This window comes from Camelus ferus, chromosome 18 (genome assembly GCF_009834535.1).
Source record: "Camelus ferus isolate YT-003-E chromosome 18, BCGSAC_Cfer_1.0, whole genome shotgun sequence".
NCBI lineage: Eukaryota > Metazoa > Chordata > Mammalia > Artiodactyla > Camelidae > Camelus > Camelus ferus.
In genome coordinates this window covers 19,500,671-19,518,310 of record NC_045713.1, presented here as the reverse complement: position 1 = coordinate 19,518,310, position 17,640 = coordinate 19,500,671, and the positions used below count along the sequence as shown (strand labels likewise).

General features: G+C 42.2%; 1 protein-coding gene across 2 annotated transcripts in view; it reads right to left on the bottom strand.

Moving 5' to 3' along the window:
* XPO6 (exportin 6) overlaps window positions 1-17,640 on the bottom strand; it is a 96,373-nt gene that overhangs the window by 19,848 nt on the left and 58,885 nt on the right. For both annotated transcript variants that reach the window (XM_032460580.1, XM_032460581.1), the window contains exons 10-14: window positions 11,384-11,492; window positions 9,874-9,966; window positions 8,661-8,730; window positions 3,391-3,550; window positions 36-128 (exon numbers count right to left, since the gene is read on the bottom strand). In XM_032460580.1, the coding sequence (XP_032316471.1) occupies window positions 36-128; window positions 3,391-3,550; window positions 8,661-8,730; window positions 9,874-9,966; window positions 11,384-11,492 (525 nt within the window). The remainder of the gene's footprint in view (window positions 1-35; window positions 129-3,390; window positions 3,551-8,660; window positions 8,731-9,873; window positions 9,967-11,383; window positions 11,493-17,640) is intronic.

The window sequence follows — 17,640 nt, the reverse complement described above, 5'->3', positions numbered from 1 at the left end:
TTTCTGAGAACACACAGATGGAGAACTATACTTACACATCAATGAGATCAGGCTTCAATACTGATGGCACGGCAGTCTCAATGTTGTACAATTTTATCTGAGATCCATACAAAGTGACTTTAACCAACCTGTCGGCAAGGAAGCAGGTAAGAAAAAACATTCAGCTCACGGACTAAAACAGACAAAATGGACAAGGTACCAGCAAAGGTCTTGAGGATCAGACTTTTTTCATTCAGTAAAGAATTAAGACCAGGTCTTCAATTTTATCCCAAAGATATAATCTGAGATGTACATATAGATTTATATATAAAGCTTCATTCACTTAGAGTCCCCCCAAATTTTGAAAACAATATAAATATCCAACGCAGAGAACATAATATAATGTAATATAATATATACAATAAAAATGATTAGGATGGAAAATTTTATGCTATGTGTACTTTTACTACATTAAAAAAATTGGGAAGAAAGTATATGTTTCAGGTGGATGGACATACGATAAACAAAATACAGCAAAATGTTCACTGTAGAATCTAGGTGATGGGTATATGGATATCCCCTATATAATTTTTTTTAACTTTCTGAAGATCTGAAAATGTTCATGATAAAACATTGGGAGCGGGAGGCACATAGAAGTTTCTAAAATAGATTAAAGTATTTTTCACTTCAAGCACAATTCTTTAAGAAGCAAGTTACTGAGCCCACTGGTTGCCCAAGGGCTCACTATACACAAATGAACATTAAATACAATAATTAACAGCCAGCTCTGCTGGAAATGGGAAATGCCTCTTTCATTAGAGACAGACGTTCCTTTCTGAGTCGAGGTTAAAAAACAACAACTGGCGAGTGGCTAAGTTTTATCTGTCCCTACTCTGTAAGGAATCCTGGGAGCAGGTCTGCGAGGGACACAGGGAAGACAGGGTGTGTTTCTCGCCCTCAATTCAGCAGTGCAGAGGGTCCCAAACTTCACTGAGCATAAGAATCAACTGGGGAACTTGTTACAGATGCAGCTCACTGGTCCTGCCCACAGACTGACTCGTAGCTGTGGGGAGAGGTCTGGAAATCTGCATCTTTGAGAAGCATCCAGGGGACCCTGATGCATGTGGCGCATATTCTGAAAAATGCTCCTCCCTGAGGAGGGAAGAAAGCAGGACTCTAATAGAAAACCACAAGCTTGAGCCACAACTTATTCAGGGTTAGGGAGCAGTCAGAAAGGCATTTCCAGTCAGCCAAGGAAGTAAGGGTAAAAGAGCCAAGAATTCTCAATCTGAAGTCCTAGGAAGGGGGGTGTAGTGGTAATAATTAGGCATCAAAACAACTACTATCAGTAATACACCAATGTGCACTCCGTATTTAATTTTTTAAACTGTTCTACATTCTTTACATCCATGCTGTTGAGTGTACAGTTCAGGAACATTAAATATATCCATAATGGGGTGTAGCAGAGCATAGGCTGAGCATGCATGAGGTCCTAGGTTCAATCCCCAATACCTCTATTAACAAATAAAAATAAGTAAAATAAAATCTTTAAAAATATATATATGTATTCATAATGTGCAGCCACCCCCATCATCCATCTCCATTACTCTTTCATCTTGTAAAACTGAAACTCTATATCCATTAAATAACAACTCTCCGTACCTCCTCCCACCCCAGTCCCTGGCAACCCCCACTCTGCTTTCTGCCTATGATTTTGACTACTCTAAGTACCTCACGTAAGTGAAATCATAGTTTGGGACTTTACATTGTGTTTTTACATTCAGTAGCATTCGCTAATGTTGTTCTACACTAAAAATGAACTTCTAAATGTGTCTTTTAATATTTCTGTTTTTAATATTAGCTGTATTTTACGTAACCTATAAGTGAAAACACTACTAATCATAATGGCTATTAAGATCACGTAGCCTTAACAAGGAGGCTTCTCTCCTGCTTTATTCTAAATGAAGACAAGATAGCAAAGTATCTTTTAAGTACTGAATCTGTAAACTAAGCAGTGCAGAAACATGTACATATAAGGACTTATAAAATAAAAATTCAGGATCTCTAATCAGTCATCTCACTATGAAGTTGAGCTATCTGATGAATATAATACATTGCTTATGTTTAAATTTTAAAAATATGACAGAAAGACATGTTCTATTTCTACTATCAGTGGAAACAGGCCTAGGGCAAGAAGAGGAAAAAGGACTCTGGAAGTAGACGCTCTGTGGTTTGGAAAGAGCGTAGCATTTGGTCTCAGGAAACTGGTTACAGTCCACGTGCTCCCTTCTCATGAACTGTGTGACTGAGGCAAGGCACTCATCTTCTCTGGGCTATAGTCCACTCAGATGAAATGACAATACCTGGCCATCAAAGTACAGAATGAAAGAAAATGTACAAAACTACTTTGAAAACTTCCTGCTACTGTATGCTGCTTTTATTATTAATATTAATCTGACTTTTTAAGATTTATTTAAAATTCTTAGTTATCTTTGCTTTTAAGTTAGGACTAATGAAAAATCTGGTATGCAAGTACTTAGGCTTGGGGCCTAGTTCCCCATCATGTGTTACCAAGGATACAGCTACTAGGCCAGTGAAATCATCAGGTGTCTCAAATTTGAGCTGGACCCACGCCCACCCAGTTTTGAGCTAATCAAATCACTGGTTACCTTGAAGTGATCTGACCCTCCTGTCATTTATATTTTGAGCAAATGACTTTTTAAGTGTATGTGTTCATGAGAAGGGAGGGGGAGGACTAGGCAGTATGCAATGACCCTCAACAAAGGCAGCCATGAACCCTGTGAAGGAGTCTCAAGGAAAAAGTAATAAAAGGAGCTCAGTGGTGGGAAGGTCGGGAACCACCCCTCAAGGTCAGACCTGGAGGCTGCCCAGCTCCAATTCCTGAGGACCCTAAGAGGACTAGGAAAACCAATCCCCTTCTAATAGGACTGGAAAAGGCCCCCCTCTGGCATTCAGCTGCCTACTCGGATAGCGCCTACTGCTTACTTGTTTGTCCTTTTACTGACAGGGCTTTCCTAACGCCTCTTTATCCTATGAGCAAAGACCTAAGACTGACCTCATTCGTTCCTTCCAAGGTTAATCCTGTCTTCACACCTATATATATATATATATATATGTAAGATCTCCCATGAAATAACAGCTTAGATTTATTACCTGCTACACGCGAGGCACCATGCTCACTGCCTTACCTCATTTAATTCTCAAATAAGCCCACAGGATATGACGTCTACGCCACTGCACAGACGAGGGGCCTGAAGTTCAGAGAGGGTAAGTGACTGCTCCCTATTCCCTTGTATGCGGCAGAGCCTCCATTCACCTGGCACCAGAGCAGAAGCGGCCTGGCAAGACGCCGTCCCTCACATAAGTAAGGACAATTGAGCTCCAACCCACCTCTCCACCACGGTGAGGGCATCGTTGAAGCGCGCGGCAAACACGTCCCCGATGAAGTACTCAGCCAGGCGGCCCGCAGCCTGCAGGAGGGAACTTAGGTCTCGCAGCGAGCAGTGCAGGCGCCGGCAGTCGTTCTCCGCCGTGATGTTCAACCTGTGACCTGGAACAAAGCACCTCAGAAGGTTTTCCACAGGAAGAACACGCTGTAGTTACCACTACAGATAACAGCTCATCCAGGCAAGCAACATTTAGCAAAAACAATTTTTGAAATACAGCAACCCACAGACTGCTGCCCAGTAACTGAGCAGGGAAACTGGCTGATCTCCAGCCAGACCCACGTGTATCCCGAGGCCAGAGGGAGAGACAGATAGATTGGAGGGAGGGGGACAGATGGCCTGGGGCATGCTCACATGGACCAATCTGATCCATGAGCGGATTCCTCTTGACCCTGTGAGGTAAAACACCGCCAATTTTACATATAAGGAAATGCACCCAGGGAGGCCTAGTAACTTGCCCAATGTGGGTCATATTTTCGGAGCAGAGTTGGTTTCCTAAGTTAAGCCTATGTGACTCCAAATCTGCTGGCCTTCTGCACACAGACTCATTTCACAGAAGTGAAACCTCCATGGGCTCAAAGGTCGGGCTCATCCCTGTTCAAAGCACTGGGTGTACTCAGCACTCCACCTCAGAAGGTTTGTAGATCACACCGTATGGAACAAAGGCACAGGACTTGGATTCAGGAGACACAAGTTCCCTGTCACTTGCAGGCTCTGTACCTCAGGGAGCCCTTCTAAAGCTCCTCTATAAGTTTCCTCATCTTTAAAATGGAAACAACCACTACTACCTAATTCGCTACAGTAAGGGCTGAGTTAGAATGCGTAAAGAACCCTGTAAACTGTAGAGCATTATTCATTGTTCATAATGAGTAACAAAAAGCTAGTGATTTCTAAGGCCTGAAACTTTCCTTCAACATAATGTCTTCAAGCTGAGCAAGGAGGAGGCAAAGGTGAAGAACAAAAACATCCTCAATTCAGCCACCTCCTTGCCCTTTGGACCCTTCTCCCCACAAAGGTCCACAAAAGACAGTAAGGACTGCCAAGCTAGAACACCAAGTCCCACTTCTGCATCCAGGAGGAGGAAGGGACAGGCAGTTGAGAGTAAGATCCCTCCGGCCAAAGGGGGAAAGCCTGACCTCCCCAGCCTCAAGTCCAGGTCTCTGTGACTTCACCTCTTCCTACAATTCCACTCTACCATCTGGACCCACTGATAACCCCCGGTGCCTTGTCTCTGCACAAGCTGGTGTCCCTGCCTGGACTCCCCACTTCACCCTCTGGCCACTCATACCTCGCACACTCTCACATATCCTGCAAACTCACCGAAGTATCAGCTTCCCTCCCCTCCTCCATCCCTCCAGGCAACCTTGTGCACACAGAGAAAAACTACTGATTTACAAATTTGTCTCCTCACTGACTATGAACTCCTCCGTGGTGAGGGGGCTATGCCCAGCACAGCACCTGGGACACAATGAGTGACCACATGTATCAATGAATTCGATACAAAAGAACAGAGCAAGCTAGAGCAGGAGAGGGAAACTTAGGGGGCTGAATTTCCTCCTACTGCCCTTGGGAATATTCACTTTACTATTTAAAGGTGAATATGGACAATCAACACGGGTGGAGAAGAAAAAGGAAGGCTGACACCTACGAAAGTGGTGGATGAGGTAGCAAGTTCAGTGCTCAGTTCCTATACCAACTTCCAAGGTGAAGCTGGAACAGAGCCTGTGACAGCCCTGAAGGGGGGGAAAGGAGCCTGAAAAAGGGGATACTTTGGCCAGGACATTGTTACAGAGGGTCACACCCCAAGGAGCAGGAGAACAAAAGGAAAGGGCAACTGAAGGAGACAGCCAGGAACAAAGCCTGTCCCCTGACCCCATCCCCCCACACCACATGGAGAGCAGAATCTCAGTGCAGAAAACACCCAGTGGGATTCTCAGCCTGCAGGCAGCCCTGCCAAGGCCACTGGGTGGGCATCTAAGGAGGGTGGGCCAGCTCCTCTAGTCAGAGCAAGAGGGTGACCACCCCATACCGCCAGCCAGATGAACTCACAGAATACACAGAACCAAGAAGTGGTTTTGGCCATGCAGGTCATATGAGAGAACGATGCCTCTCTCCTCTTCCAGTTAACAAAAGTTCCACAAGTATACACCTTTCCAAATGTCAAGGATTTTCAGTTACTGCTATGTAACCAAAGCCCAGGGTAAACTAAAACCTGCTGGTCCAGCTGTTTGCACTCCAACCAAGCCTTCGGGCTCTGCGGGAAAGAAACCCTTAAGAAAAATATACCCTGGAACTGGATGTGGAACAGGCTTCAAAAAGAGATGAGGTCAGCTTTTCTTTCAAAGAGCAATGTGCACAGGTTTTCAATCAGCATCAGTAACCCCTCGCTCTCCCTGCACGCACCCATCTTCACTGTCCACTCCATCTCCCACCGAGCTCTACCCTGATGACTAGTTTTCAACTTATTCACTGTTCTTATATCTAGAACTAGGCACCCCTAGGTGCAACCAAAGAACTAGTTTCTTAACTACTTTAAGCATGAAGGGAAACACTGTGTTTCTCTTTTAAAAACTATACCAAAACACCACCCTAAATCAGGTTTCCCTAATAGATGATCATTAGACAGCTTAAAAGTCATCCTGAACAGGCCTGCCCCTCTTCCCCTGCATCTACACACACACATCTGATACATGCTTTCCTCACTTTCTCACCTGGCCCTTCAGCCTCTTCCTGGACACCTCAACTGACCACTAGAGCCCAGCACCTCTTCCATCTTTGAACAGCTTGGTCAAAAGCACAGAAGAAATCTTTGTCTCCCTATAATTCCTCTTCATTATCCCTGGTTCCGCCCCTTGAGGGCAGAACAAAGAATAAGCCTAAGCCTGTGGCCACATGACAGTCTTGGGGAGATGTGGAGACAAGGGTCGCATTTGTGCAAATCTCCTCTTGGCTGAAATACACCTCTAGTAAGGACACAAGCAGCACAACAACCGATAAAAGGATTTCTCAAACCACAACCAGGTGGGAAAGACAGGGAGCAAAGGACGACTCCCAGTGGCAGGAGAGGCACAGCCACAATGTGCTCTGCCCTGGGCTTTACTGAGGAAGTGGAAGCAGGACGATCAACAATCACAAAGCTAAGACTCTCATCTCATCTCAGGCTCCAGAGGAGACCCAAGAACTCAAGCTGGCCAGAGGGTAAATGCGACTGAGAGGAACAGGCCATAACCCACCAGGGGAAAAGGCAATGTGGTTTCTGGGAAGAGGCAGTAAGGCTGACTAACATAGCATGGAGGTTATGTGAGGGGTAAATGGTCATGGGAACCAAGGAACAAAACGTTTTCAGAGTTTCCATTTTTTAATAGCCTTTGCATTGGAAACTTGGCTTTTGCTTTGTCATGGATAAGAGAGCTCAGTTTAAAACAGGAAATAAGTATTTCTCTGGCTGGAGAGGTTTTGCCACTGGAGTATATGCACCAAGGATCGGTGCTAGGGATGAAATTTAGAAACGACCGGGAAGAACCAAGCGCACTGTGAAAATGCCAGTAAATGCGCCTCAGTGAGCACAGGTTTACGCGATATTTCACTTAGGGAAAAATAAATTAGACTATCCTTCTCACTTGAGAAGCTCTAAGTTATCAGCTATGTCTCAGAAAAAGAACTTAAGGGTCACTACAGATTTTCACCTAAAGACAGACTCAACAAAATATAAAAAAGTAAGCTACTAACACTGAAAAGGAAGTTTAGGGGGCAATTTTGGGGGAAAGGAATACATGCTCAATTTTTTAATTAAGATCAAGAACAATGTCTTTAGGGCCTTTAGGATCAAGAGGGACAGACCACCACAGTATGATTTTTCCCAAGAATGGATTCTGGAGACATTTGTAGCATTTGTACACAGTCAAATGACCTCCATTAATGTTGACAGCATATTTACAGGCATGTTTGCTTTGAAAAGTGGTCTTTCTAAAGTTCTGCATGAGCTGTTCCTACCCTATCTACACAACCAGGCCTGTAGTTGGGGCATGCCAAGTCCCGTCAACCTCCTGGGGCCCAGTGGATTATTTAGGAGCTATTATAGTCATGGAAACAAGCTGTCACAGGCCACCAAGAAGGGCAGCCTCAGAAAGAGCCTCCCAGGGAGGCTCTGCCACAAATAGCAAGCCCATCCAGACGATAGGCTGCACCCTGTGCAGCTCTGTGCCAGGCTGAAACAACAGAGTTACACAACAGAGGAACCACAGGCCAGGGCCAGGCACAACTCCTGTAAGGAAAATTGAGTAAAAGAGTGGTGTGAAACGACTGTGTGTGCGTGCAGGACAGGTGTGTGTGTGCAAGCACAATGTTAAGTTTCTGGTATTTTCAGCTGGCAGAATGAATGTCAGATTTTGGTTAACTGAACTTTTTAATCATCCCCTATTATACTGGGGATGAGATCTCAGGAATAGCTAGCACTAACAGCTATGTGAGTTTCGGTAAACTAACATCTCTGAAAATCAATTTCTTCTTCTGTAAAACAGGGTAACTACTATTAGCACTTACACCTTACAGGACAGTTCAGAGAACTAAATTAAGATATCATAAGCGAATAATACAGTACCTGGTATGTAATGAGTATTCTACAAATAGAAGTTATTGTTGTTATTATTAGCAAAATAACCAAAAATACTAACCCTAAACCCCAAGCTGGTGAAACCTGCAAACAACAAGCCAAAGCCTTTCCAACCCGCTACAGTCAGAGCCTCCCAGGGCCATTTACACAGGAGAGCTAACAATCCCTAGGATCAGCTCCCTGAGTCCTGAGTGGCTCCTATGTTCTCCTGATTCTAAAAGCCAGAAGAATACATCGCAGGAAAGTCCAAGGCCAATTTTTTCTTGCTAGTTTAAAAGACAGAGAAATATTCTAATTTCTAGGGTTTTAAAAAAAAAAAGTCTTTCCTCTTTGCTCCAAATTAGATTCTTTTCTTTCACTGAAACACCTCTTTAGAATATACTGTCTCAGCCCCATCTTTTACCTCCCCCACAGCTCCCTTTTATCATGTTTTTTGGGTTTTTCTGTTTTTTTAATTTTCTCTGTTTAGAAACGGAGGGAGATGGAGCCGCGGGGAAGGGGCAGTGGAGAAATGGTGTTCTGACAACAAAGAAGGCAGTAATTAAATATTAGTCCACTTTTTTCTGAATGTTGGTTAAATTAGAAAATAAAAGCCAGTTTACCTGACCCTGAAGTAACTATAAACTGCTGTAACCCCAGATAAACTTCTAAATTGTCCTGAAGAACTGGGAACTGAAAACAAAGAAACAAAGATTAAAAAAAAAAACCAAAAAACCAAAAATGTGAATTGTAATAGCATTTCAACATTAAAAGAAGTACCTATGGCGGGGGGCAGGGGGGGAGCAGGACAAAAAACTTTTCTCTGGGAACCTCTACACGTAGCTAAGAGCTTTCGGTGCCTCCCACCCCCAACAATTTCTACAATTGAAAACATCAGTTAATATCTGGATTAAGAAAGAAAATAACATATCAGCCTGATACTCTTTTTCTAAACAAAGCACTGGATGCCTGGTATGATTATTATCACTATTATGTTCCTAAAAAAGGACATCAAGCCCCCAAATGATCTACATCTTCTAGAGCTCTGAGACAGGGCCTACCTCCCTTCAAGTCCAAGGGAGACCCTGCCCTTGAAAGAAGCAGCAGATACGCCTTATTAAAGTGCATGGCACAGTGAAAAGACAGCCAAATTATCTGCAAGTCAGTGTGCCTTACTCATTTAGCAGACAGGACCTTCATAACCAGAGCTGTATCCTTCTTTCTAAAGCTACTAACTCACCATGAAGATAAAATTAAGCCTTTAATATGACAGAAAGGCAGATGGCAAAATAAAATGGCACTCTCCGTAAAAGAACACAAGATGCAGCTGGACTATGCAATGCAAAGCTGGCTCCAATAAGTCATCTTGCCTTTGAAGGAGAGATGGACTTAATGAAATCACCTCAAATAACAAGTATCACTTAGTGAATGAAATCAATCCTTGTGACTAAAGGTGCTTGCACATAAACGTAAGAGTGCCCAGCAATTTGCCAAGAGTAAGCTTTCTAAAGGCTAGCTTTCCAGCAACGTAATTTTTATAGGTAAATTTTCTACTTGGCTTGGCCACTTATGAGCTACTGATGAAAGCATGAAGGCATTAGTACACATTATATCCAAGAGTTTAGGAAAGAAAAGCAGGGCTTCTAAAAGTTGATTTTAAAATATTTTGGGAAAATGTTAACATTCGTTAAATTTGAGGATCGGTTATGGTAAGTACTATTCTCTGTTTAAAATATATGTATTTTATAATACTGGTGAGCAAAAAAAGCCTTACTACTCATGCTATATGCAGGGAAACAATTAGGCTCTTCGTTCCCCTCCAAATGGTTGAGTTACCAGTGTTGAGAAGGCGTGTGTGGGAAGGAGCTCCATCACTTTGGCCACTACCTCCAAGCTCTGGCGTAAGTACCGCTGCCACTCTGTTTGCTGCTGCAGGGGAAACACAGAGGGATCAGCTTTCCCAGGCAGGCACAGTCTCTTCATCTTCCCTGCCAATCTGTCCTCAACCTCAAGTCCACCCTTAGACATAAATATTCTGAATAGCAAATAATGCAACCAGGTTATTTGGTACTTTAAAAAGGCCAAGCTAAAAAAATTGTTTAATCCAATGAATTAATTTCATAAGAAGTTATTTCCTCAAAAAGCAAATGATCCCATAGAATGACCTTCTTTTCTCCCTATTGTCACAAGAATGAGAGATTTAAAAAGCCACCTGTGAAATGCTCGAGTCCTCTTTACGTCATCCCAGCTATAGGGATTGGTCATTCATTACTTTGTGAGACAGCCCATTACTAAGCTGGAGAAAGCAAAACCGACCACACCAGCGCCGCGCAAAGCAAGGTCTATGGACAGGCAGCGTCAGCGTCTCCTGGGGGTTTGCCGGAAATGCACGCTCTGTGGCTGCGCCCCAGACCTCCTGAATCAAAGTCTGTTTAACAAGGTCTTCTAGTGATTCTTATCCATGCTAAAATATGAGATTCGCTGGCCTATATCAGACAGTTAACAGGAAGTGAAGCCAAAGTTTACCCAGCTCCTACTACCCACCAGGCACAGAGCCAGTATACCCACATGTATTACCTTCACATAACTGTCAACACAGGTCAGCCAGATATATCCTTCCCCTTTTAGGAGCTGAGGAAATTAAAGCTCAGAGAAATTCAGTGACCAGATCTCCATCTCCCAAGGTTGCAGAGATTCAAACCTGGCCATCTGGTTCCAAGTACAAGGCTATTTCTAACGCAAGTATGGCTGCCCTCAAGGTCTTGATCATGCCACAATCACTGTTATTTTAAGAGCCATAGCAGCAACTTGAAAATTTTTAAATGCAGGGTGGTTAAGGGACACTGGGTTGTGTCCTTATAAGACATTTTCCTTACCAGTGTTGAGCACACCAGCATCAATAAATTCAAGATTAATTTTAAGAGATATCAGTTTACAAAATACAGTCAAAAAAGACTTCCTTTCATTCTAGCCTTATCATTTAAATATCTCTTTTAACCAATTCCACCAGCATCCAGCTAACTTTTATTTGTTGCCAGTCTGGGTGCAAGGCAGGAGAAATAGGAGGGATCCAGAGCTCTTACTAAACCATTTTTCACTGTACATATGGTTTCTCTATTTATATCTCTGGTCTATATAGGTAAATGCCTGCAAAACTTCTTTTCTTAAAACAGTGAATGAACCCAAGGAAACCAGTAGGATATACATTTCAAGTGCATAACTCAAACTTTAAGACTACTCTGGCTTAAAAACAGTCTCCAGAGCAAAGGGCTACAGGTTCCAAGTCTCCATTTCATTCACACCACAGCATGGCAATGACTAAGGTCAATCAGGGGGTGCTGCTTACATCGTCATCCAGAGTCTCGTCATCCAACTCCTCCAGCTGGGCCTGGTTGTATCTGAACTGGATTCGATTCAGCACCTCCGTGAGCAAGAGGACTAAAGCATCTTCGTACCTATGCGGCAGAGAGAAATGCAACATCAGGTGAGAACAGGCTTTTAGCCTAGGATTTCAAAAAGGCCTCTGCACTATGAAGGGAATGGTGTCTGTGTCGGATTACCATGCACGAGAAGCATCTAAACTAAACTTAGTTTATGGGATGGCAAGTGAGAGTAGAACAGTAGCAGGGGTGTTTATTTATTTAGTTATGTTCTAGGCACCTTCTTGATGGATTGACCATTTTATCATTATCCAATGTCCCTCTCTGGCTCTGGTAGCAATTTTTGTCTTAAAATCTATTAGTACAGCTATGCTAGCTCTCCTTTGGTTATTGTTTGCATGGAATATCTTTTTCTATCTTTTCACTTTAAACATACCTGTGTCTTTACAATTCAAATGAGTCTCTTGTAAAAAAAAAAAAAAATCCAACTACCTGTTGTATAATCCATTCTACCAATCTCTGCTTTTTAACTGCAGAAGTTAATCTTTTATACTTAAGGTAATTACTGATAAGGAAGGACTTACTTCTGCCATTTTGCTATTTGTTTTCTCTGTCATACTTTTTATTCCTCAATTTCTCCAGTACTGTCCCCTAGTGTGTTAAACAGATATTTTCTAGTGCACTATTTTAATTCCCTTGCCGTTTTATCATATTTTTTAAAGCTTTCTTCTCAGTGGTTGCCCTAGGATTATAAGTACTATATATGAGTATCAATTTAATGATTCAGTCCTTTTAACAACTGTGAGAAGTAGGTGGTATTATCGGTATTTTTCTGATGAGGAAACCACAGTTAACAGCAGTCAAATACATTGCCTAAGGTCACGAAGCTAGGGCTCCCTAACGCAACATCTCATGTTCTTCTCTCTACACATAAACCACCAACAGGCTTTGTGCCTGCTCCACCCACTCCCCAAAACTTAAAACTTCAGTCAACCTTTAAGAACACATAAAACCTAAAAGAAGAGATGGGAAAAGCCTAGGGAAACCCTGACCCTTTGATGTATGTCTAAGAATAATTTCTCAAAAAAACATTTTGAGCCTAAGGCTTGGATACTTCCTACACATAGTAAGAAGCTAACTCAGAAGACACCAAAGTTATATGTAACACTACCACAAGGGCCAACACACCACTAATTTCCAAGAACAAATCATGGAGCCTAAATGTATGCCTGTCCTGAAATGTTTCTAAGAGAAGTTCAGGGCTGCTCTCACTCACAAGCAAACCACCCACGCTGGTTATTCAGCTCTCAGCACCAGTCCACTCTCCACACTTTGTGACATGGGGCTGAGACTACATAAAACACATTTCTCCTCTATCTGTTTGGCTCTGTCAACGGGGCACTGGAGGAAAACCAGAAGGCAGAAGGAGGGCTGAAGGGACTCCATTCTTCCTGTGGGCTTGCTGTCCTGACAGTGTTACCTCAATGTCACCTGGCAGTAATAACTGGTTCCAGTTTCCAGCTTCCATATTCCCCAAATCAGACTCATCATGCACTCTCAGAGGTGCAAGCAGCAGCCAGGTTACATCGTGTCTTCAAAGAAATAAATCCCAGCTCCCTGGGACCCCTCCTCTGAGCTCCTGTGGCAGCTGGTGACCTCTCTTCAGAGATCTGAGCTCTAGCTGCATGGGGGCCGTCCCTCTGATAGCCTACATTTTAATGATCCCAACACCTCTTTCCTTTGCACCCCTAGCCCTAGGGGTGGAGCTGCTTCCTCTAGTTATCATCTGTGTTGTCTCAGTGTTCCCTTTTTGCTTTCCACTCCTCTAAAACCTTTTTAATCAACTTCCTACACTGAATTCTTAAAATAATGAAATGTGGTTCTATTTTCCTAACAGGACTCAAATAAACTACCTAATCTTATATATGTGAGTAGCAGGACAATAAGGTAATGAAAACTAAAAGGTATCCAATGCCAAGATCAAATACAGTCCACCTAGTCTAAGAGTGATAATCCCTGTGATGAGACTGTAGAAACTACTTAAAAATCCTCCTGAACTGTCTCACTTCAGAGCTGGGTGGGCACAAGAGCTCATTTCTTCATTAGAGACAAACATTGTCCATCCCTCCCCTCAAAATGAGTCACTCAGTGTTTTACAAACAACTTAACAACCTAGACAAGATATTAGCAACTGAGCATGATAGCCCAGAGAAGAATGCTGGCAGAGAAAATCACCAATAAAATAGGTAACATCTGTGGGTAGAACTGCTGACAGACTCAAAATTTCACTTCGGTAAACTGCAGAGAAAGGTAAGATTTAACACGTAAGCCTAGAACTTATATTTGTCATTTTGTCATTTCCCTACCCAATAATCCATCCTTCCCTTCTTCCCTGGTAAGAGAACACTAGGCATCGAGGCCAACTGAAAGACCGCATTTCCCAGCCTCCCTGCAGACAGAGGTGGCCAAGGACATAGAAGAAGTCATTAGGTGGGGCCTCGGGGAAAGCTTCTTTTGTCCAACCTCTTCCCTTTATTCCTGCCACCTGAATCATGAGTGTGATGTCTACAGGTTCAGCATCCATTTTTGACCATAAGGCAACAAGGAAGCCACGACTAAAGTTGGTAAAACAAACAGGTAAAGAGATCCAAAATATTAGCTGACATACAAAGAGTAAGGAGACACTGACCATTTGTGGAGGGAAGGACAGTCAACAGATTGTCACAGATGACAGATGTTAGAATTATCGAGGATTTTTAAAGCAGCTATTGTAACCATTCTCTATGAGGTTCTTCAGATGGAAGGTGTTACAGACTGAACTGTGTCCACTCAAAAAGCAAAGCTGGTTGAAGCCCTAATTCTCAGTGCGACTGCATTAAGAGATAAGGCCTATGAAAGGCAATAAAAGTTAAGTGAGACCATAAGGGTGGGACCTTAATCCAACAGGACTAGTGCCCTTATATGACGAGGAGGAGACAAGGAGGGTGCGAGTGTGCTCACTGTCTCTCTCCCCCTCCCCATGAATGTACAGAAAAGTGGCCACGTGAGGACAGAGAAGACAGTGTCTGCGAGTCAGGAAGAGAGCCCTCATCAGAAACTGAATCTAACAACACCGTCCCTGATCCCTGACTTCCAGTCTCCAGAAGTATGAGAAAATAAATTTGTGTTGTTTAAGCCACCCAACCAGTGTATTTTATTATGGCAATCCAAGCTGATTAATACAGAAGGCAAATGATAATGAGAAAGAAACCTGGAACTTCAAGAATGAAGGGAAAAAGCAAGGGAACTGACAAATGTCTGGGTAAAAACAATAGATTGTTTTTCTATTGTTTCTCTTAAGATCTTTAAAATATGAAGCTGGATGAAAGCAAAAATAGAACATTGTATGGGGGGGTTTTCAATGTGCATAGATATAAAATATATAACCTCAATATAGAGAAGGGAGGGCAAAAGGATCTATCTGGTGGTAAGGCTTCTACATTCCACTTGAAGTGCTATTCAGTTAACTTGAAAAGTTAAATATATATGTATTTTAATACCCAGAGCAATCATTTAAAAAAAAACACATGAAGAGATACAGTCAAACATTCAATAGACACTGAAAAGGCAAACTAAATTTGTATGAAACTAACAAGAGTCTCAAAATAAGTGAAGCAAAAACTGACAGAACTGAAAGAAGATATAGATGAATCCACAATTATACTTTGGAGAGTTCACCTGTCTCTTGGTAATGGGTACAACAAACTGGATAAAGACCACATGTAGAATACTATCAACCAACCTGACAGAACAGACATACCTGGAACACTCCACTCAGCAACAGCAGGATGCACAGCCCTTTCCAGTGCACAATGAACAACAACCAAGAACACTAGGTCATAAAACAAACCTTAACAAATTGAAAAGAACTGAAATCACACAAAATATGCTTGCAGATCATAATAAACTAGAAAATAGTTAACAAGAAAACATGGAAAATGCCCAAAGATTTAGAAATTAAACAACAGAGTGGAAATATCAAGAGAAATTACAAAATATTTTAAACTGAATGAAAAGGAAAATACAACATATTAAAATTTGATAAATAAACCTAAAGCAGTGCTCAGAGGGAAATCTACAGCATTAAAATGCTTAAATATAGAATGGAGATAACCTATAGACCTGTGCAGCTCAAGCCACAAATGTGACTTCAAAAGCACCCCAACTTCTTCTGAGAAATAACTAAAATTATATATATGTTAAGGCAACTACAGAAGAAGTGCTTAGTAAATACATGATGATTTAAAGAACAAACAAATGAATAAAAACACAGGCAATAAAGAGACAAAATTCCAAGTCAGGTAAGTACAAAGGACTGAAGCACAATCCTGGATAGCTTTTTCAACTCAGTGAAATAACTAAGATCTTGCTCTCTGGGGCAAGTCAACAGCATGAATTTCTCTTAGCAGGAGCTAGAATGCTACTGGAGCCCTGATATAAACCTCGTTAGTACCTTTTACTAATTGCATGAAAATGCTATGTGTCACAATGGCACTTCTTCTTTATTAAGCAGAAAGACACACTCGGGAAAAAAAGGGGTAGCCATTTTTCTCACGCTTAGCCATGTTTGTTTACAGGCCAATCTAATGTCACCCAGAATCCCTGGCAGGCTGTGGTCAGCACTTGCCAGCACTCTCATGACAAAGAGGTTCACAGGACATGACTCAATAACTTTTGGTTGCTTAACTCACTTCAGATTTCCTCATCTTCCTGTAAAAAGAAGTTTCTACATAGGTGTCTCCTTTCACACTGACAAGCACAAAGAGAAGGGAGTGAGAGAGAGAGAAAAGGGCAGACAGCCAGTACTTACTTGTTGGACACCTAATGTCAACCAAGATACTTTACACACATCGCTTCATTTAATATTCTCAACTTGTAAAGTAAGCACAACCATTCCCCAAGTACAAAGAGGAAAAGACTGAAATTCAGGTCTTCCCACACCGCCCCTTCAAAATGGCAAACCTAGACAACGAACCCCATGAACAGCTGTGTTCAGCTTAGCATGTTACAGAACACTTATTCCATTAAAACTGGGACTCAGTTCTCTAAGTCCCCACCAGCTCTGATCAAAAAACCCTTAAGCATTCTCACTGAGCAAGGCATGTAGAGCTCCAATTTCCAAGCTCCTAGGACCAAAAATAAATCCATGTACGTTTGTGCTTCTAAATTCGTAGCCTACAATGCCTACCACTTTGTTGTGATGAATGATGCAAAACCTTTAAACCACAAGGGACAGGAACTGAATGCTGCTTCTGTGACTTAACCACACCTACGTTTCCCATTTAAGACACCAAGAAAACATTCTTGACTACTTCCTGCAAGATCAGTTGCTTCTGAAATTTTGGCTCAAGCCACAAAAGCCCCCCAACTCCTTTACAGATATATTTTATCAGTTGAAACACATTTGATCGCATTTACATGCTCTTCGTTAAAATGAAAACGGTAATTACCAGTAGCCAGTGCTCTTTATCAGCTGCTTCTGCAAAACAGTGCATCTCTAATATACTGGGGTCTCTAATATAACCTAGAGTAGTGGTTGTCAAACTTTCAAAACTTTCAATTAAAAATTTTGGAGTACATACTTGTATAAACATACACCCTTAAGAGGTAATAGGAAAAACATATAAATTAAAGTCCAACTATTTTCTTTGTGCACCCCAGAGGACTACCTTATACACCCTTCTTTGTACTCTACTACCTTAGACCACCAGGAGGTGTCTGATGGACAAGCAGTTCCCCAGATGATGGTTACCATTTAACAGCATAAACCACAGACCAGCTTTGAAGGTCTGGGGTTTTTTTGTTTTGTTTTTTTAAAGGCATAAGTGTTACACGTATATGTTTAAAAAAAGAAAAGCCATGAAAAATTATAAAGCCTTGCATGGATAATAATCAAATGATCAATGAGAAAAATCCCTAGTGTTTAAAAGTGGTCAGCCAGAACCACTGACAACTGAGACAGCAGATGACAGATGCCTGGGCAGGCAGGTCAACATCTGTAACTGGGCTTTGCCGTCCAGGGGCCCTGTTCACTTAACTCCATGGTCACCACCTCAGTTAAATGGCAGCAGCATCGTCTATTACTTATTATGACTAGTGTGGTCATCGTGGTGACCACTGATTGAGTGCCTAATACATGCTAGATGCTGTGCCAGGTTTTTTACACGCACGATTTCCTTGAATC